This window comes from Spodoptera frugiperda, chromosome 3 (genome assembly GCF_023101765.2).
Source record: "Spodoptera frugiperda isolate SF20-4 chromosome 3, AGI-APGP_CSIRO_Sfru_2.0, whole genome shotgun sequence".
Taxonomy (NCBI): Eukaryota; Metazoa; Arthropoda; class Insecta; order Lepidoptera; family Noctuidae; genus Spodoptera; species Spodoptera frugiperda.
In genome coordinates, this window is record NC_064214.1 from 11,470,130 (window position 1) to 11,492,485 (window position 22,356).

The following is a 22,356-nucleotide window of genomic DNA, read 5'->3' on the forward strand; positions in this document are numbered from 1 at the left end:
GAGGCAAAACCGTCATTTCGTATAAAACTTGCCTAGAATTGACGTCACGCTATATTTCACCTCAATATATCTTTGAACGTATTTGTTTCCATTAGAAATTAAAAACCTACAAGACGGGCATTAAAAAAATGAATTTGCCTTTGAAAGGGCAACAAAAGAAAATAAAAGACATCAGTGCACATTATACTTGTCACGGAAAAACAATTTGTAAATCATTCAGAGTTACTCTGTAGCCTGTAGTCTATTCCACCATAATAAATTTTATTCTAGTTACCTGGTTCGCGGCTGACTGTTGTAGTACAGCGGGTCGGTGTCCCCGTGTATGTGGTACTCGTCCCTCTCGTACGAATTCTCACGAGATACCTCCAATGATCTCTGGAATTTACAAAACCATTGGTTATTAAAAGGAACATCACCAAAACTACTGCTGACTGTTACTACTCGTCCACTTTAAAAAAAAACGTTAGCCCACACTGGGATTTTCTCACGTGTCATGGGTGGGTTTATAAATATACTAGTTCACATGCTCATGAGATGTAGACCCGAAACAACAATTTGTGGATTACACAAAGAGGTTGCTCCGTGCGGGTTTCGAACTCATTCAACTAATAAATGTGTGTGTTAATATTTACAATATTATTTTCTTTAAAACTTCAGACAATAAAAAATATATTTTTTAAATTATACTGATGTATTTACCTGAGGTGTGTGCATCTGGTGGGCAGCGCTTCGGAACTGTGATGCGCTGCAGTTGGCATGCTGCCCCACTGGGTAGTTGAGGTCAGACGTATAGTCTGAATCCTCTGAGTACCCCGCTGTAATAGAAAAAAACATTCAATTTATTAGACTTTTTACTTGAGATAAATACTAACTAAAAAAACACCTAGATTCATCAACTAACTAACAGTTTGTTTTACGTTGAACGATAACGAAACGAGAGCGCGTTCGACGCTCTGATTGGCCGGCGCGAATGAACCAACCAATCAGAGTGCCGAACGCGGTCCCATTTCGATCTTGTTCAATGTAAAGCAAACTCGTACTAAGGGTACGGACTGATGGACAATTCTATTTTAACGTTTCAAAAGTACCAAACTTATGATTTATTTGAAATGAAGGCTTTGACTTTGTCTTCGAAAGAATACCAGTAACTTTGCCATCAACGTTCTTTACTTTACGTATGATATATCTATCAAGAAGATTTAATAGCAAATAACGCAAAAAAAGCAACAAACTAACTTATCTACCTCAAATATTAATTTATATATTACCTTTTGTAATGCTATATTCATCCATCCTTTAATTTAAGCCCAAACCATCTTAGCATACCATGATCTAGTATCTATACAATGATTAACTAAATCGGCTTACACTCCATTATACCTAGTGATTATAATCAGTCCATAAATTAATCATACGGCTCTATTACAGCTGTATGCTAGAAGATAGATTGATACAGTCTAAGCTTCTTGCTTATGCATTAAGCTGTCAATCGTATTATGAGTATGTAGATCTTATGTATGTATATTGAAGTGGTTTACTAAAGCGTGGGGAATCGAATTAACTGCATACGATGCAAATTGATTAAATTATTTACTAGTGAAGTGAATTAGATTATTTTTTAAATTACTCAAGGTGATTTTCCACCAGAGATGCACATTGTTGCTATGCGACGTTGCTGTTGATGTGTTTGGCTTCCACCAGTCATAAGCTTTGGTACACATGGTTAAGCACTGGTGGAAATAGAGTCAGCTAAGCTATGTTTTTATGTAAAAATATGCGTGAAATGGATGTGTGCTATCGCAATTTGATCGAAAAAATTGCAATCGATGGTTACTATCGATATATTGCATACTGCAGCTATGCATTTCCCTCGCACAACTACATAGCTTAGTATCTGTGAAAACGGGCACATAGTTTCACAGCTTATTATATCTTCGAAGCATATCTGTGTAGCACATCTCTAGTGCAAATGCACTCTATATCGGGAATGGAATGGAAATGTGTAATTGAGTCACAAACACTGCATGCAGTATCCGTATACACGCGTGCAAATACAATTTCATACTCAGGTGATAAGCTTCCTCTTCCTCTCCCTTCCTCTATTGCATAGTATTTGTACTAAGTATGTATCACACTATAGATGTCCACCTCTGCCTACCCCTTCAAAGATCAAATCGCGTGATTTTGTAAAGTAAAGTTCAGGTTTAAAACAAATAACTAACTGCACTTACAATGAGCAATGTACTGCATCTGCCTGCGTGCCTGCTCGGCTCTCTCTGCGTCCAGCGTGCCGTTGAGCAGGTCCAGTTTGCGCTGCAGGTCCGCGCCACCCGTGCCTTCAGCGTCTGAAAGAAAGAGAAGACAGAGTTAGGTATTATACGAGTATTGAGTTTCTGTTAAAAACCTTCATTAATCCAGAGATTTTAGATTGATAAGTTTATTAATGATAACAAGGATGGACTCAACCGTGATCATGGTGCTTGCAACAGTGCCGAAATATCAGAAACTCATAGACATAAATAAACATGGTAAATATCCTACAATATGACTATATGATTATGATATGACTACACGCTTAGCGCAGTAGCTGGACAACTAGCTGCCGTGCAACGGGTAGCAGGTATGTTTTCCGCACAGAGCAACTCTTTGTATGATACACAATTCCACGACACAGAAAAAAGTCCTAGAGCGGGGCAAGCTTTAATTAAAAATAAATAAATTTCTACGTCCGTTCATCACAAAATTGAATTATTTTATTTTACAATAATTCATGTAAGAGGTCGCTGTTTAGTAGTTAGGAAATGTATTGTAATAATATTGTTGTTATTACGTTGACCATTCTATTACTCCTATTGACTAAAAAAATCTATTTCACATAGCAACGAGATCCTTTTACTTCACTTTCTTAAAAATATTCCCTATTCGCAATATCAGCAGAAATTCTAAAAATAAACTTCAAAACTACAAAAGAACAAACTCTTCAATAAAAATCGTTTGGTTTACGTGACCGCCGTAGGTCGTTACACTCTGCAGTTACTGGCAACTCGTCCAAGGCATCGACGTCCGTCAGTTGAAAACATGATTTACATAAAACAACTTTGAACCCAAACAAATAACATCGTACGAAAGATGGAAGAGATTACTAAGAATGGAGGAAATTTCTTTTTTAAAATTGCTTCAGTTACTGAGAATAGTTTTGTAGTAACGGGTACTGGGTGAAGTGGATAGCCCATTCTATTTACTGTCTGATAGTTTCTTAGTATAGTCAGTTTTGAGTAGTTTGGTTCGATGCAATTTTGGGAATATCAGTAAATATTGATGCACTTTTAGCTGTAGTGGAATCGAGCTTTGCATGGATGGAAATGGTTGCTCTATTTTTCAGTAATGCTGTCAGTTAATTTTAAGATATCCTGTCTGTTACTGGGTAATAATCACAAAAGTCTTGTTCTGTTACAAAACATTAGTGCATAAAGCAAATCATTTTACATGATAGGTCAAATAGTCAGTTAGGTAATGAAAACATATTAGACACGTATTGTTTTATTTGTCAAATCAAAGTTTTGGAGTGGGAGAAAATTCTACGTATAAAACGTACCTAGAAGTGATGTCACGATATTTCAAATCAATATATCTTCAAAAGTATTTGTTAGCGTAAGAAAATAAAATATACGTGTGTAATATTTTTAAAATTATCTACCCAATTAAAGAAGACTTCAGCTTAATCCAATAATAGCTTACACGATAATTGCTCCCTTTATTACCATCTCGGAGACCTTTACCGAAAATCACTCGCATAAATAAAAACTTGTGTCGCCTTAATCCCATCAAAAGTTAAGAAATCACGAGAGTTTTGCTCGTAAAATTAATAATATTCTTTCTCGTACGTATTTTTATTGGAATAAGGTCGAAATTTGCATACTAAGTATACTATACTACGCGTGACGTGTAAAATGGCTTCTTGTATTACTTGAATGATTTATGTGGTTGGTTAAATTGTAGGCTTCAATAATCGGGCCAATCAGAGCCGTTCTAAGAAGGTTTGTTGACGCATCTACCCATTATTAACAGTTGAATGTATTAGTATAAAGTTTTGGGTTCACTGACCCTGAATTATGTTTTATGAATAAGTTGTACAATTTTATGAATAAGTTGTACATTTTTGTGAATAAATTATAGGTGGTTGATTGCCTCGTTGGTGAATTGTTTTGACGTTGATTCTTGGGCCAGGTTTACCTGGTATTTGTCTTCTTTTGTTAAAGCAGAATTTAACATTTACTTTATAAAACCCATCGTAATACTAGCGACATGACTAGAGTCAGTTTTATCCTAGCACTTACATTTTTAATAGGGGTAATTGGGCCTCTGGTGACCTCACTCACAGAACGAAACATACTTACACAATTATTATATACACAATATCAACAAAACAATCAAAATCACTATGAATACATTTTCATAAACATTAACGTGAAGACTAGAGATGGTAAATGAGAAAACACTAAAAAAGTAATTAAGCAGAATCATTTTTCAAACTCAAATGCCTGCCATCTTTTTTAACGAAGTCAAAAAGTGAAAATATTTATTTTCCTTTACGTCACAAATAATTAATTAAATCAACGCTTCGCTACTATTTAAATGAAACTTTAAATAAATGTACATAAAAGTTATTTCTCTTCGCAACAGGGCCACGGAAAGTAATTAGTCCAGTTTTGAATACATTGCATTATTAATTATGAAGGTGAAGATTTTGGCCTTTGGCCTTTGGCCTGATTCCTTTAACTTTGGATGTCATTCATAATCTGTATTAATAAATAGAAAAGTAAGCAATTTCCACCACCCATGGATACCCGAAACACCAGAGGCGTTACAAGTGCATGACCGCCCTTTTGTGGGTTAAGAATTCAAGAGTTTTTGAGGTTATTGGGGGTAGGAAAGATGGATGCCCCTGTCCAATAATTGAACCTCACAATAAAAACAACGCAAACTTGGTTTTACGTCAGTTTAAGTAAAGCCTAGGTATCATTCCGGTCGAGCCGGACCATTCGTGCCGAAATATGGCTCTCCCACATACAGTTTAAACATGAACCTTTCTAATTCATCATTCGACTAGCGTTTTAAAAGGTCATTGATCTAGAGGGGCAAGTCAATTAAAACCCAAAAAGTTAGATAAAAATCTTCAGTCAAAACCGACATTTATAAATCCCTTCAAAAATAGATTATCGTCAACGTCAACGACATGCCTTTTATCCCTGGAGGGGCAGGCAGAGGTGCACATTACGGCACGTAATGCCCACTTTTCACCATTTGTGTTATAAGTCCCATGTAATAGGGGGTGAGCCTCTTGGGCACAATTCCAGACTCTGTGCTACTATTAAGAAATAATCGAAAAAAGCCCAGTAATACTTTCCCCGATCAGGAAATAGAACCCGAGACCCTTCGTTCAGCAGTCGCACTTGCAACCTCCACCAAAGAGGCAGTGCAGTAAAATGACATCCTAACTTTGAAGTGAGCTGAGGATTACCTAGCGGGTTTACCGGGGCTCCAGCTCGAAAAGCAGGAGTAGGAACGGGGTGGTTTTTATTCAGTAAGAGTCTGACACTCCCTCTCGCCTCGTCCAAGGCAGGAAAAGTCATTGAATGATTTTCACCCCTTAAAAAAAAACTTCGAAGTGAAATGAAGAAAGGAAACTATTTTCATGTAACAATGTTATCTTAAATGCGTAGTGCGTTTTATTCGTCTGTAAACAGCTTCGAAAGGGACAGTTATATCGTATACAAAATCCGACGAGATAATATTTTAGGGGTTCCTACGACATTGAGAAGTCGATAAAGATCTAGTAAGGATCACAGTAAGTACTTGAGAAACCAGTGCGTATCTATCACGGGATTTCTCGGCTCTATATTGGGTGTAAACGGAACGCTCCCGAAAAACGCTAAAAAATTTTTTGTTTTTATTATTTTAATCGTTTTTGTTTTCCTATTATTCATGCAACATACAGCCTTAAGCATTATTGCATAAAATATACATTAAATTTCTTATTTTTTAAAAATAAATCTCGGTTTTTTCTATCACTGTATTTGGGAGCTTTCCGTTTACTCCCTATGTATGTATATTTTTTTTCTATGTACTGTGACCACCACTCTAAGGAGTATTCGTAGGAGATATACGTAGTGGTAATATTTTGCTTACGATAAAGCAACTAATTATCTGACTTCACAATCATAGGGCTCACTTAATGAGTTTCAAATCGGCAAGGCCAGTCATAAAATAATAAAAACACAAAAATACCGCGTTAACATGCACTATAATTATTTGTCTGAATTGTAAAAGGTGTACAATAAAGTTTATTATTATGTATGTTCTTTACATAATCACGGGACCACAGGGTCCCGGACCTTTGGAAGGCGTACGAGGGGCCGAAGCCAACTCGCAGAGGCCCGTTGAACAATTTTAATCTAAATGTAAGGGGACATCAGCCGGCGATTATCCCTGTATGCACTATGGAAGTACACCAAAGGACAATCCCCGGTTGATGCAGGACTATTGCGAGATATGGTAAAAGGAAATGATAGGGATATGGGTGTGGGTGGCTGTGGAATAGTTAACCGGTTAACTATGAGAACTATGGCCCCTGCCCCTGACCAATATTGAAAAATACGGATAAACAGGCAGGGGGTGACTCGCAAACTCAATAGTGGGCCCCGGAAACGGCCGCTAGCATGTAGCGACAAGGGAAGCAACATCCGTTGAGCTGCTTGAGGAAGGGGGGGCATCCCACGGCTATCAGAGCAATCCCGGAAGTACGGTCAAGACCCCTACCAGCATCTTACTGGGATACGTCCTTCCCCCAAGTGGAGCTGAAGGCAACTCCACTCTTGCGAATCTCCACTCAAACCAGCCGATTAAGGCAAGAGTGAGGTAGGAGAGGCCACTCCGGATAGTCACGAGTACTAACCGGAGTTAAAAAGTAGGGCCTCTCCCGGGAGTCAGGTCCGTGGGGTCGCCACTGCCCAACAGCTCGCCACAAGCTGCCTTGCGGACTTTATTATTATTATTATTATAACTTTCTTCTTACTGACATTCTAAAATCTTCTCCTCGTAAGACCACAATCCACCTTTTACCAACTCACTTACCGACCTTTCCGTCACATTCATACCCATTTTCGAAGTACCACAACCCATATCGTGTACCGTCGTAACAAACTATGTTGTAGCATTTTGTAATAAATACGTCCGCCTATTGCTCGTAAAACACAATGACATGCATGTATATGTGGAAATAAAATGTCGCTAACATGGACGAATATGTAGCTTGTAACATTTTAATGTTATGGCGAATATTGTGTAGTGTAATGTTATGTCTTTTAATCTCCGAAGCGATGAAAGGTACGAAATATACAATGTAACACACACTTTTCACTAGTTACCTATGTTAAGCATACTATTATTCAACACAGGGTAAGCCTACTGCAATACTATGTTATAATATACGAGTAAGACATAATAAGTCCGACACCAGGTACAATTCCAGACTCCATATTAAAGAATTTTTCTAACCTAAAAACCTTTTTTAAGGGAATGGGAAAATCATCCAACGACTCCTCTCACCTTGAGCGAGGCGAGAGGAAGTGCCAGACTACAACTGACTAAAAACCACCCCGTTTCTACTCCTGTTCTTTGAGTTGGAGCTTCGGAAAACCCGCTAGATAGTCCGCAGCTCCGAGTAAACTAAAAACCTTAATGATATTTAGCCTAACCCAAAAATTAACCGAGACAGACAGTTAATAATTCCACATCTAAACTAAGATCGGTTACCTAACGCGTTGTTTGTACGTAAACTTGTAGTTAACCCGTTATCTGGTTTATTACACAAACATCTGACGTACAAAGTCTAGTTAAAGTAAATATTATGTGTTCAATATGTATGAAAACAAACCTATCACGTACACAGCCAATATTAATTCTTGGATCGACAGAGGTGAAATGAGGCATATATACAGTGTATTCAAAGTCAAATTCGAATCATTTTTTTCAATAAGACCAAAAAGGTACGGTACTTTTGAAGGTCAAACTAAATAATTAAAGACAGGAGATACAAAAAGTATAAGCGTGCTTTGCGTCAAAAAACTGTATACAATGGCCGCTTTAGTCAAGCAAATAAGTGAGGTAATCACCTCACTTACTATAATAAATAAATACTACTATTCAAAGCTAATCAGCTTTGAATAGTAGTATTTCAATAAAGACATTGTTGCAATTCTAATAAATTCTCACAAAGAGACAACAAACATTCTGCAAGTGCAGGTTCTAATAAACACTACTAAGTGAAGTCTAGAATGCCTTTAGCAATTAAACGCAAGACAGAATTCATAGGCCAATTAAGACCGGTTATATATAACATCAAAACTACGCCATACTTGTAATTACGTAGCCCGCGTAGCACCGTAGCACGCTACGCCGTAGACACATTATAACAAGAAAATTTGTCGTAGCACACTGGCTTGGAAAGTATTATTAAACAAGGACGGCAGGTCATCACGACAGCTCGGAAGATGCCCTCGTTTTGTCACAACGAACCAGTATTATTGACACCCAGAAAAAGCAAAACCGACTCTATCCAAACCAATTAGAAGTTACTTTTAGTTACCACATAGTTCTAATTATAGTGGTTGGCGAGAGGCGTAGTCTCAAAGCAAGTTTTCTATTTTAAAATGCGTGAAACCACTGAACTTTTATCCGTGCTGTAGTTTTAATGAGTTAGTTGATCTAATCAGTTTAGTCTACGTCACTTCAGGAAAATACTGAACGTATTTACTTAAAGTGCTTACTGACATTTTGCGATAAAATCAAAGTTGTTGGAGTGAATAAACTGACCTTTTCAAAGGGCTCGGAAATGAAAGGAAATGTATTCGAATCACTTTAGTTATTTTTTCTTGACTGATTCATAACTCAACTAACGTTTTATAACGAGTGCCGTTTGTTTATTTTACTTATTAAGTAACTACATTTCAGTGGTTGTCTAATTATGTGCGATATGATAGTGAGTAAATTATCAATCAGTACGCATGTACTAGGTACTAGTAGGCTGCGCGTCTGCGCAAACTGCTCATGATGAAGAGTCCCTCTGTTACTCGAAAGTAGTAGAGCTGTTCATACGTGAGTAAACCGTGATATTTGGTTAGTATAGTATGTATCACGATAGTTATTATAAAAAAATAAAAAAGCTCCACTATTTTTCATTCACTATTAAGTATAAGCACTGTGAGTATAAGTATCTACCTTTAGTTACTTACACTTCTTAGTCAAATTTTTATCATATTCATTCGAAATGTGGTAAAGATAAGGAAAGAAATCAATCAGTATTATTTACTAGTTACATTTAGAATTATAAATGCCTAACATACTGAATAAAACAAACAAACCAAGTAGAAAATTTCCACCACCTTTCCAAAAAATTAACCACAAAACTCATCCGACAGATTGCAACATAAAATATGAACAAAATCTTTTCTCTTTCAACCGTGCGATGATTATACAGTTTCTTTTATTTAAGCATAAAGGTTTCCACCAAATAAAGAATGTATAAAAACCATAATATTTCAGTTGCGGAACACTTTAAAATGGCCGCTCTCCCGTCGTAATTCCGCACATTTCAAAACAGCCGGCAGCTTTATTATTGTGCCAACAACGAAACTTTTTTAAACTTGAAAGGAAAAATAAAAAAAAAATCTTATTTCCAGCGCAATTCGTATTCCGTAAACGGAGCATGTGTACAGGAGTAGATGTGTGACAGAGATCTCACAATGTCGCATGGTTTTAGTTTTTGGTCTTGGCCAAAATGTATTTGCACCATCACCATCCAATTGTACACTGTAAATGAATGCCAGAGTTATTAAGTCCGCCAATTCACTATATTTTATTATATACTATGATTTTTGTAAATAAATTAATAATTACCATGAACTTGTTTTATTTCATAAGATTAATGTGAGTAAATATAAATGAGTCTATACGAGTGAAGATTGATTTATTAGTCGCGCAAACACCAAAAAGAAAGAAAAAGTTCTTATTTCTTTCTTTCAAACATAAAATATCTTGAGTGTCTTCCATTTCAAACATACAAACATAATGTAAATAAAAAACCATAGAATAAACCTTTCAAAAAAATCTTCGTTCTAACAAGCAAACCAACAAAAATTCACCAAAATTATTTACGACACTTGACTCTCTGTACATTCCATACTCACGGCACGCCCCCAGCTGTTACAAACACATGGGGATGGTTTCTGTTCAATTTTATGTGATGTTCGCGACTGGAAAAGTGCAATTTCGTTGTGAGGTTTTCCAGTTCATTAAGTGAGGTCAGTAGGCCTCTTTGTTGTTTCCATAGTGAGATGTACTGTAGGTAATGTGTAAAAATGAGTAGACATGTACAATATAGTAATTAGTTGGACTGTTCATTTTACTGGCTCGTTGATTGAATAGTCGTAAGTGAAATTACTGGTAAGGCAGTTTTGTATTCGATTCACGGGTTGGTCTAAGTATTATCGAAGTGACCTTATGGTGAGGAAGCAACACCGCCTGTAGACACTCGCTACACCAGAAAAGGCACAAGTATATTGTCGGCCTTTTAAAGCTTACCAAGAATCTGTGGACTACCAAGCGGGTTACCGGGGCTCCATCTCGAAGAGCAGGAGTAGGAGCGGGATGGTTTTTAGTCAGTAAGAATCTGACACTCCCTCTCGTCTCACCTTAGGTGATAGAAATCATTGGATAATTTTTCCTACTCAAAAAAAAGTTAAACATTACTTATATCTACAAAGAAATAAAAACAGTATAAAGAAAAACCACTAATCTATACTAATATTATAAAGCTGAAGAGTTTGTTTGATTGTTTGATTGTTTGTTTGTTTGTTTGTTTGAACGCGCTAATCTCCGGAACTACTGGTCCGATTTGAATAATTCTTTTTGTGTTGGGTAGTGCATGTATCGAGGAAGGCTATAGGCTATAAAACATCACGCTATAACTATTAGGAGCGAAGAAATAAAGGAAAATGTGGACAAAACGGGGGAAATTATTAATTCTTGAGGGCTTCCGTTGCGTGCGCTGCGAAAATGGTTCAAGATACGAAAATTATATGTATGAAAGAATTATTCCTCTTAAAATGATCTAAAAAAAGTCCGCGACAGTATATGTCTATCTTTTAGGATTAACTTACTAGAATCGTTTTTATGGTAATCAAACTGGGTCGAAATTAATGCATTATTTGTTAAGAGTTATATTACCGAAAAAATATTAATCTTTATCGAAATAAATGTGTTGTTCATTAAGAGTATTTAATTGTGAACAAAATTGTCTTTGACATCACTAAATTTCAATAAACATCTTAGAAGATATTACAATTTTAAAATAACTCCGATATAAAATTCACCCGCGCCGCATGATGTGCGAAACACGACGCTGCCAGGAGGAGAGGCATTGTTTGCGAACGACGCGGAGCCTGGTGTAACTATACTTAAGAAAATTATAGTCTTACTAACGAAGTAAAACATTTTCTGATCATTGACCATCGAAAGCGTTTGTTTACAGCGTAGAATGGCAAAAAAGCGGTTTACCACACGCCCACATTTTATTGTGGCTGTCTAACAAAGTACAACCAGATTCTACGTATAGTGCAATAATATCGGCTGAAACATTTGAAAAACAAAAAAAATCCAATTCTTCAATTTATTGTCATAAAAATATGATAGGGTATAAAAATATGGTCCTTAAGGATTTCAAGAAAACATTTGTTCTAGAAAGTACTCTTTCTTTTTTTTTGAGGGGGAAAATCATCCGTTGGCTACTTCCGCCTTGGGTGAAGCGAGAAGGTAAAAATCACGTTTTCACAATGTAAAAATCATCCCGTTTTGATTTGAGCCGGGGCCCCGGTAATCTTTTACGTTGTCTGCAGCACCGGATCGGGCATCAGCCCTATTGGGTCCCATCTGTAGTGGCCTGGCTCTTTGAGGCGCGCACAGAACGCGACGCATTGTACGCACGGGTCTGGTTTTGATCGGGCGACGAGCTACTCTTACTCGCCGTCCGCAGACCCGCGCTTACGGTGGCCGGGGATCGTCACGCGATCCTCGAAGCCCGGAGTGTCTTCTACGGCGGCTGGGGCGTGATGAGAATCGTTCCCTCACGCGCTCCGCCTCCTCCTTAGCTAGGATGACTGCTTCGCAGAAGGGGAGACGGCGTCTCTTCCCCCTCTCTCCGCACCTTGGCCTGAACTAGAGCCGGACGTGAGAGGTTACCGTCGCCATTCACATCCCTAAGGACATGGCGATGCTCAGCACATGCAATGCACACCGCCACTGTATGCTCCACCATATCTTCCGGGCGGTCCTCGCAATGACGACACCCAGACGAAACGCCCGGGTGTTTCCTCCCGCCGAATTCGAAACAGGTACCAACCGAAACTTCCGTGTCCGGTAAGTACCTGCGTCAGGCGGTAGGTGAGGACGCCGTGACGCCTCTCAAGCCACTCTTCAAAGAGGGGACTTACCACTGCTATAACGCGTATGTAGCGAGCCCATCTAAAAAGTACCCTAGGAATTTTATTTCTGAAACACAAACCGGGGTGGCGGTTACCCAACCTATAGGCGCAGGTTACCGGAAAACAGTGGAAACACATATAGTATATAATCCAGTGCTATCACGAATTTTCAATGCACAAATTAACCGTGGGTAACAGCTATAATTTATGAAGCTGAGAAAGTTGTTGGCAAAAATAAATATAATGCCTAAAATAACTATTCCACGCGGACGAAGTCGCGGGCACAGCTAGTTAAATAAATAAAACGCCCCAATAAAACTTTCACTAAGCTTATAATACCTATTTCCTAAATTCTCTAACTGAATATTTTCGTGAACCACTGTGGTGAACACTAATTACCTTTAAAGACCTATTAATTCACTTAACCGCAGCTAAAACCAGTATAAACTTAGCTAAGCATTGGAAAACTAAATGCATCCTACAAATATACCGTTAAATTTTCCAGCTAATTAAAGTTTTTATTTTCCTTTAACCGAACTTTTTTAGTATTTTCTGTTTTTTTTTATTTGCCTTTAAATAGGATTTAGTTCAATGATTTTTCAGTTAAATGTACTAAATTAAACTCAATTCATGTTCTCTTTAGTAACTCAGCTACCTGCTGGTAAAATCGGTCATCATTTCAAAGATTAGCCGGAACAAACAGAAAAAAAATTAAAAATAATGAAGCAAAAAGCGATTATTTCAATATTACAAACAGACACCCCTATTTTATTTAATAGTATTACTACTACTCATGTCCTAAAAAAACCTAATGTTTATAAATATCCAATCCAGAAATGCATTTAACTTAGAACCACTTAAAACACGAAGGCTTCTTAGCAAACAAAATTAAACCATAACACAATAACCTTATAAAACAATTTTCACTGTCGTATGGGAGATACATAAGATGACATCCTTATCAAGGTGATTGGTTCTGCAAATAGCTTGGCTCCTTAGAGAGAGGAAATTAGAACAAGGGTTTATTAACCAGAAAGATATGGTGGCTTGCAGCCTTCAGTTCATTTATCAAGAGGTACTCACGTGGTACGTTACGAGCTTTATGCCACAGTGAACTGTAAACAGTAGTTCAAGTGAATAATTGAATTTGTAAGTTGACTCTAATCTTTTAACTGCTTATAAACAAGCGTATATGAAATTTTAGGATACAGGTTTTAGAAGGTTTAAGAAAGGTGAAGTCAGATTATCACTATACTCTAAACTACATTGCTAAGTGTTGCGGTCTACTTGGTTACCGAGGCTCCAGTTCGGAGAGTAGGTGTAGGAACGGGGTGGTTTTCAGTCACTAAGAGTCTAAAACTCTTTGTCGCCTCACCCAAAGCGGGTAAAGAAATTGGATGATTTTCCCCCTTCAAAAAAATAGTGGGATCGTGAGTAAAAACTAACTCTAAAATAGAACTGTTAATGTTTAATATACCTTTTTTCTTATAGTATTTAGCTGTCACGCTCCAAAGTAAAATATATTCCCAAGTCAATAATGAAGTTATATAATTTTAAAGACATCATTCATAGTAATAAGCTTAACAAAGAAACGAAAAATCGTTCTATCCATCCTATCTATCCCAAGGCCCTATCTATCAATCTCTCAAAAAAAAGACCAAACATTAAATAAATAATCTAATTCGACGTATCAATTACAAAAATCAAAACCAAATAACCTTCAAACTATTCATCGGAACTGTTTTCATAGCAAACACAACCCTAGTGTGTTAGAATACTGAATATTTTATGAGTGACAATCGCTTAAGCACACACAGTGACATATCAAGCAAAACAAAACCAGTTTATCATGGTCTCGCTTTATATGAACTTTCTACACACTCAACGATCAGTTTATACTGTTTGTTCATAGCTGTGTTTTCATACTACATACTCTATTCGAAGTTACCTTACTGTTTACTCTGTGCTGTGTACGCTCGTTGAAATACAGCCGTGTAAGCTAGTGCCTTGTACTATACCGGTTTATATCTTCTAGGCTTTATAACTTAGGATTATGCTCTAACTAAGCACTGAAGAGAGACTTAAAACCCATAATGGAGAAGAGATTCTCTGCAAACAATATGTTTTATTTTAAAATGTTTTCAGTTCAGTGCATAGGTAGTTAAGAACGATTAGGGTGTCGAATTTAGAATTTGTGTAGTGAATTACTAATATGAAATGAGATATTGGTTGAACACAAAAGTGTGAACTACAGGAGACGCCTGATAATATCAGTGTTCATATGTTTAAGTTTTTTTTAAGGGGGAATTCGTCACATTACTTTTCCGCCTTGGCCGAGGGAGTATAAGACCCTTACTGGCTAAAAACCACCCCGTTCCTTCTACTACTTTTTGACCCGGAGTCCCGGTAAACCGCAGCTCCAGAATATCTTTAGGTCTTAAATAATAATAAATATTATCTCAAAAGTCATAAATGACGCCGTTACATAAAGTTTAATTAAACCATCGTCATTCAAGACGTTCACTCCAACGACTTCTAAATACCATAACCCATACTAAATAGAAACAGACACAAAACAAACACATAGATTAATCCTATCCTGAACAAAAAATCCGTTCATATTCCGACGTTAAAATGCAAACGTACGGTATTACCATACATCCCGCGTTTTTTCTTATCGGAGCTCCAATATTTTATCGAAATGACAGTTGTGGATTCCACTGAGAACTGAATAACGTGTTGTATTGAAGATTACTAAATGATGTACTGCCTCTGAGTATTGGGAACTAAGTTTTCTGATTCTAGTATTTTGTTTATGTACTTAGTACTATTTTTTATGAAATCGTAAAGAATTTTAATAGTAGTTTTGGTAGTTATATCTTAATGTACATTTTAGACCTACTTTTTTGAGAAGGGGAAATCATCTAATGACTTCTTCCGCCTTAGGCGAAGACAGACGGAGTGTCAGGCTAATACTGACTAAACCCCCGTTCCTACTGCTTTGAGCCGGAGCTCCGGTAAACTGTTCTGTTGTCTGCAGCTCCAGAAAAAAATTAGATATATACTGACTACAATATACCTACATTTTCTTACAGTAACACTACTACAAAATTGACTGTAAGTCACCTAAACGTGATTCCGTTCTTAAAAGCATAATGCAAGAAAAGGTTAACATAAACACACAACCTTATTTCAAAATCGACGAAAATAGCTTCCCGACATTTCAATAAGAAATATCAACCCTCTCTACCTTACAATAAATACCACATTACAATAACCACAATTACAATCCTAAAGCAAACCTCACCTTAATTTAAATGCGCAATTATAATAAAGGCAGTGTTATGATGTGATATTGAAATGTAGAATTATGTATATCTGACCGTCCCAACCCTCGAATACCTAATACTCTATACATACAGCAGATCAACCTACCCCTTTCTAAGGAATTGGATTTTCAGCTCTATCATTTTGATATAACGTTGAAAATCCAATGACAAAAACTGACAGATTGGGAAAGGTTACCCTGCTGGCGTCTGTGCTTTGTAATCGCTGCCATCTTGTCATTACTTTGAGAGCATTGGTTTATTTAAATGGAATATCGTGTAGAGACGATATGACAGTTTCTGTGTTATTATTGAAGATGAATTGTTTCAAATAATTAAAGATCATCATTCATGAATTTGAGCCTTCATTTGAATAGGTGGAAACATATTACCGCTCGATTTTCCTTAAAGAATTTCCCATGAAAAGTGTTTAGCTACAAATGTCCTTCTCCGTACTTACTATAATGTATACAAAATTTCAAGAATCTCGGTTGATTAAATAAACTGTAAGGACGAATCAAACATAGCACGTGTTCACTTTCATAATTTGGGACACCACAAAATTCCAAACTTATCATATACCGTATGGGGAAACCTCTCATCACTTAATTTAAACCACATATTTGTTATCATTTTGGCTCATCATCATATGAGTGATTACTTTATGTTATTTTTAAATAGACTACATTGATTATAAGCTTCATCAAGTAAAGACAAATAAAGAAGCACATACATAGGTATTATATGTACGTAGCTTACAGTGCTACGTGAGTAAAACCACACATGATTGAGCGGCAACATCGCAGATACGACACGGTACCTACGTGCTCAAAGGATTACACAAAGCAATACAATACTTTGAACCGCTCGACCGCTTGCTAGAGCCACAGGCGTTGCCGTTCCGCTCCTTGGATTTACAGAAAAGAAGTTGACTTTGTTTTAAACTGGGATAGTAAGACTGAAGTGCGTTTGCTTGCTTGGTTGTTGTTTGTGCTATGCTAATCTCTGAAAAGAACAGTCTATTTTGAAGCATTATTTTTATTAATTGGTAATTATTTTAGCCTTAAACAATAACATTAACAGAGGCTTTTCCGTAATCTCCATGGAGATCACAGTTTAAAAAGTTTGTGGTTTTTTCCTGAGAGCGCTTTTACCTGATTTGTGAAATGTGTAGTTCCTTTCTCGATTCTTATAACCCCTAGGTAGAGTAGAAGAAACAGAAACAAATGTATTCCTCTCTACTATTTCATCTCTTAAAGGTCAGGTCGCTGCCAGCGTGCTTACTGCGCGCTGACTACGTGCTGCAAGCGCGTAATGCCTAGTTGGTCTTTACGCCTAGTGGGTAACTCGCCACCGCCCGCTATCGGCGACTAACTACGACTCAAGAGGACCGTGTGCTGACTACCAACCATCGGCTTTTTTGTATTGACGTTATGAAGAATATCATACGACTTACGATTTAAAGTTCAAACTTAAATGACAAATTAATTGCTGGGTTGGAGCAGTGCTCGTAATATGTGTCCTTTAAACATACTAGACCAAAAAGCCCAACCAAAACCGTATGATGGTATGTATATCGTAATATTTAGTTTATAGTTCATACTTGTAATAATTTTCCATCGACCAAACAATAACTAAAGGGAAAATTCCCAGGGAATTAGCCTTGATAACAATCGAATATACTTCACTACTAAGTAATAGTAATAATTCGATACAATCTCAATGTATACCTACCTACTATTGTTTACTAATTTATTGTTCACTCCTTGTTTAAGGTTTTTTTCAGTCAAATCTATAATTATAATCTCTACTGTACTATTATTCTACTAATGTAATAGGAACAATTAAAGTAGTTCGCCTAATAAGGTGTCCCGTCATTTTCATTGTTAATTACTTGAAGTACTCGTCTTTCACCTATTAATTAAGTTATTTTTCAACTGTAACATAATTTTAGAAATAAAAATTGTATACTGGAAAAAGCAGACTGTTTGTGAGTGTTTAGTATTAAAATGTAGTTTTACAGAACTATGATGCATCATATACCTGTAGTACTTTATAAGTGCGATAACCAAACGAAAGTTGGTGTGAAATTTTCTGACATATCAGCCGTCGGTTCTTCGAGCTATGTGCCCTGACCACTATCACAGCTTGCAAAAATACGCTAGACTATATCAGCGACTTTTGTTAGTGGAACTTCTCATTCCTGATTCGAATATAAATAAAACTCACATCTATAAATCTAAAATATTTATAAATTCCAATTCCATTCCGATTTTAAACAGAATTCCAACTCTGACATTATCTATGTCAGAATTCTAACTTTGAATTCAAAGCTGTGTTCTAGATAAAACGGTTTTAAAATGGCCGCTGGATGTTTTTAGGCACAGATTATAATAGACTTAGGGGAAAACAGCTGACAGTTCATACGAAAGAGGTTATAATAATGATTTTAAATTAAGAATATGAATATTTCATAAACTTGGCAATCCTATTTCGAAGGAAAAAGCCATAAATTTAAAATCCCGCTCAAATAACCAGAATTCCAGCCAATTATAATTGGATCCAATTATTTTTATGCAATTTGATTAAGCGGATTGAATTTCGAACAGATTTTTATTTTTCTAATTAATAGGGATCCATTTTTTGTAGAATTAAAGAACACCAGTCTGTTGTACGGATTATTTATTCGAATATATTTTACTTCTCAAAACTTTATATTATTACTTTTCAGAAATAAGAGTGAGAATGACGTTGCCTTTGTTTTTTAACATTTCCCATATTTATTTCACAAAAACTAAATACAAGCGTCAATAATTTAATAAAAACAACACATAAAGTAAAAAGCCTATACATTTATGTAGTTACCAGTTCATGCAATAATCTACATAAATATAATAAACTTGAACTTTCAACTCTATCTTAAAAACAAATAAAGTTCAAAACGTCAAAACTTTCTATAGCTACAAAGAAATCCGTTCACATTGTCTCCGTGACTCTGCGACAGGAAAGTAGGGAGATGGGTGAGTGTGTTCACTACCTAATCAATGTATTGTACTTCCCTTGTAGGTACATAATGTTCTACATTATTGTATTAGGGCTGTTACACACGGAGTACACGTGTTCAAGCGTTATATAAGAGGGTTGTTTTATGCTTATTAGTAAAAGAAAAAGGTTAAGTGTTTTTTTTTTACTCTTTTTTTTGTTTATGTTTGCGTGTGAATTGAATTTGTGTTGAATTTTTTGTTATTATTTTTACGGAATAAGCCGGTAAACGAACAGATAGACGGTATTCTGTGATCCTGATGGTAAGCAACCGCTGTAATAAATACTTACTAAGATATATTAATTTGTAATACCGCGTGACGTCACTCCTAGGTACGATTTATGCGTACAAATACTACAAATGCGTATTGGCTATAACTTCTTAACTTCGTATTGATTCGTTTTATTTTAGTTTAATATTTTTTCATCACCAAACTGACGGACTAAACAGATTTTTAATTTTCATACCCGTCAACATCCCTAGTAGTGCTAATAAATAGTACTCTCTTCACACGCCACAGGTAACATAGTATCATTGTAGCTGCTTGCAATGTATGCAAAATTTATTATAACCGATAGAGTATCACAAAGTTTAGTCGTTCTCGTGTTCACTAGAGCATGGTATATAGGCCTTTGATGTTTATCTGGGTTGCACCTTGTTTATAGTTCTATTGCCGTTTCTGTTCGCAGTTATAAACACATTTATCATTTGAATAATTCAAGCTATGCTGCTTTTGCATAAAATATCGCTCGGTTTTTGTGTTAGGCGGACGAGGACGTGTCTTGTTACGTCTTTGTTGTGTTTAAAACGGTTTGTTGACTTTTTGAGTAGTGTTTAAAATAATATTTACTTGATACCGAAACAAAACAATAGGCTAAATGACTAATTTTTATTATTTAATGTCTGTCTTGTAGATGTATCTACTTATTACTACTAGAATTAAATACTTTCGGAGATATAGTGTTTTGTAATATCGTGAGACGTCACTTCTAGCTAGCTACGTTTTATTCTTAGAAATAACGTATTTGCTACCATCACTAAACTTTGATTCGTTTTATCTAAGTATAGTTATCTTATAGAACAAAATAAAAAAAACGTGTCTAATATGTTTTCATTGCACAACTGACGGACTAAATAGATTTTTAATTTTCATACCCCGTCAACATCCCTATTGAAGTGTAAAATATCCAATATTTTCGCATTTTAATTGCATAACTACCAATTTTATAGATAACAAATTCCACAGTCTGTTAGCAATATTCCATTGTACGATTTTATAATAATTCAATTCAATTGAATATCAGTTCAGTTCAAAAATTTCAAATATTTTTAATCAGTTCACAGATATTTTTGATATCAGTACATGAACGTTAATATTCATACTCCAACAATTTTCAATTGAAATTCTAAAATATTTTTCAAGTCTATCGTATTTTATCACGATTCGTTGACAAAAGATTTTTAATAACAATCGTAAAAAAGTATATTTTTATAACTCTCGTGAGACATTAATTATTATGTTATCGGCTTACTTACGGAACTGTTTGACGAGAAACTCGACTAGTTTCAAGCCATGCAAGAGGCTCACATTCATGAATATGTACCTCTCGCTTGACTCATGGCGTCAAACAGTTTTTTTACATTTGGTGGATTGATGTTTGGCTGCTATCTCATCTGATGGTAAGTGATGATGCGGCCTACGATGGAGCACGTCTACCCATAAGCAACCTATTCACTCGGGCTTTGAAGGCATCCAGGTTATACCTATCAGGAAACTCAGACTCCGGCAAGGTACGTGAGTTAGCCGATAATATAAAAATTAAAAGCGTATTTAAAAAGATCTTTGGGTGAAATAAGTTATGTATTCGGTGTCCCACCCTCCCCTATTACAGCGATGCAATCAAAATTCAACACGGGATCCCGACTCAAAATAGCGTTTCGGAACCTAATTCTCTTTCATTGCAAGCATAATACCAATTAACTTGCTATTAACTTTGTTCCAGCATTTATATTTTGTTGGTATATGACTGTCGTCGTGTAGATATTATTTTTTTATGTTATAAGCTCACTGCCGCCCATGGGCACCTGAAACACCAGAGGCGCTAAAGCGCGTTGCCGGCCTTTTGGAGGTGAGGAATTTAAAGGTTGTTGGAGAGTCGGGGTTGGGAAGGGTGGTAATGGGCCTCCAAGCTTCGGCACGAATGGTTGGGCTCGACCGTAGTAATGCCACGGTCTCACAGAAAACCGCCGTGAAACAACGCTTGCTTGTGTTTCATTGTATGAGTGACTTTACCGGAGGCCAAATTATAATTGCGAGTTATTTTTTTTACAATATCTTTCTGTCTTTTTTTATCGTCAAACAAAAAAAACATCATGCATACATATGTACCAATTGTACCATCAAAAAACAAACAGCCGCAGGAGAAGAACAATCATGTAAAATTCAAACTTTGTCTCGTATTGAGGAAAACACGCGTGATTTTATAATGCCATGTTTTATTACGTTTTATTACGACGAAGGATTATGTAAAGACATTGTCGAAAAGGTTGTGTTAATCGGCTTTGTGGGTGGGATTATTATGTATTTCACCTACATAGATTTAAAAGGGTGTTTGTAAATAGGCGTTGGTATAAGAAAAGGGTAAATGAATCGACATTGAAAGCAAGTACTAAGTATTTTTATGGTATAAACCGGTAACCCGGTACGGATCACCTGATGGTAAGCAATCGCCGCCGCTCATGGACACCCGAAACACCAGAACGTTTCTTTTCTTTACTTTTTAATGGGAATGATGACGGGGTATAAACCTTAAAAACCTATTTAGTCCGTAAGTTAGGTAATGAAAAAATATTAGACACATATTTTTTACTTTATCGTATAACAAAACCATACTTATAAAGTTTAGGAGTGAGAGCTACCTAAACGTACTCAAAAATGAAATTTGTAATGAAATAAAAAAACCGTGTCTAACGTTTTAAAAGAATCTACCAAACGAATAAAAATTAGTCATATACCATATTGTGATATTACAATATTCTTTTTAAAACCGTGATAATCTCTACCACCGCTATGGGATTATAATATTCATGTAATAAAGTGTTTCAAACCCACACTCAACCATGACAACAAAACACACGACTGAAAACATAAAAAACCAAAACCCATTTCACACAAAACTACACACACAAAGAAACTTTTTATGAATCATTTATATAGAGAAGATATACTCTGAACAGCAATAAATAATAAATTCCCTTTATAATAAACGTGTCTCCTTATTTCGAGACCCTAATACCTTATTACGGAATCTCTTTGAGTCGAGTTTTGTGTCATTTGATGCCGCACTCACTAGATACTAAGTAAAGTATTGTCATAAATCACTATGAGCTCACGAATATGATATCTTTGTGTTGCTAATTAGTCGTGTGTGTGTTTGTACTTTGGGTA

General features: G+C 36.2%; 2 protein-coding genes across 2 annotated transcripts in view; one reads left to right on the top strand and one right to left on the bottom strand.

Annotated features, from left to right (window-relative positions):
• LOC118273822 (protein unc-13 homolog B) overlaps positions 1-22,356 on the bottom strand; it is a 401,044-nt gene that overhangs the window by 278,117 nt on the left and 100,571 nt on the right. Inside the window, exons 6-8 of the mRNA XM_050707727.1 lie at positions 2,232-2,345; positions 700-815; positions 275-375 (exon numbers count right to left, since the gene is read on the bottom strand). Coding sequence (XP_050563684.1) covers positions 275-375; positions 700-815; positions 2,232-2,345 — 331 coding nt within the window. The remainder of the gene's footprint in view (positions 1-274; positions 376-699; positions 816-2,231; positions 2,346-22,356) is intronic.
• Positions 1-22,356, top strand: part of LOC118273823 (uncharacterized) — a 103,046-nt gene that overhangs the window by 25,867 nt on the left and 54,823 nt on the right. The window lies entirely within an intron of this gene.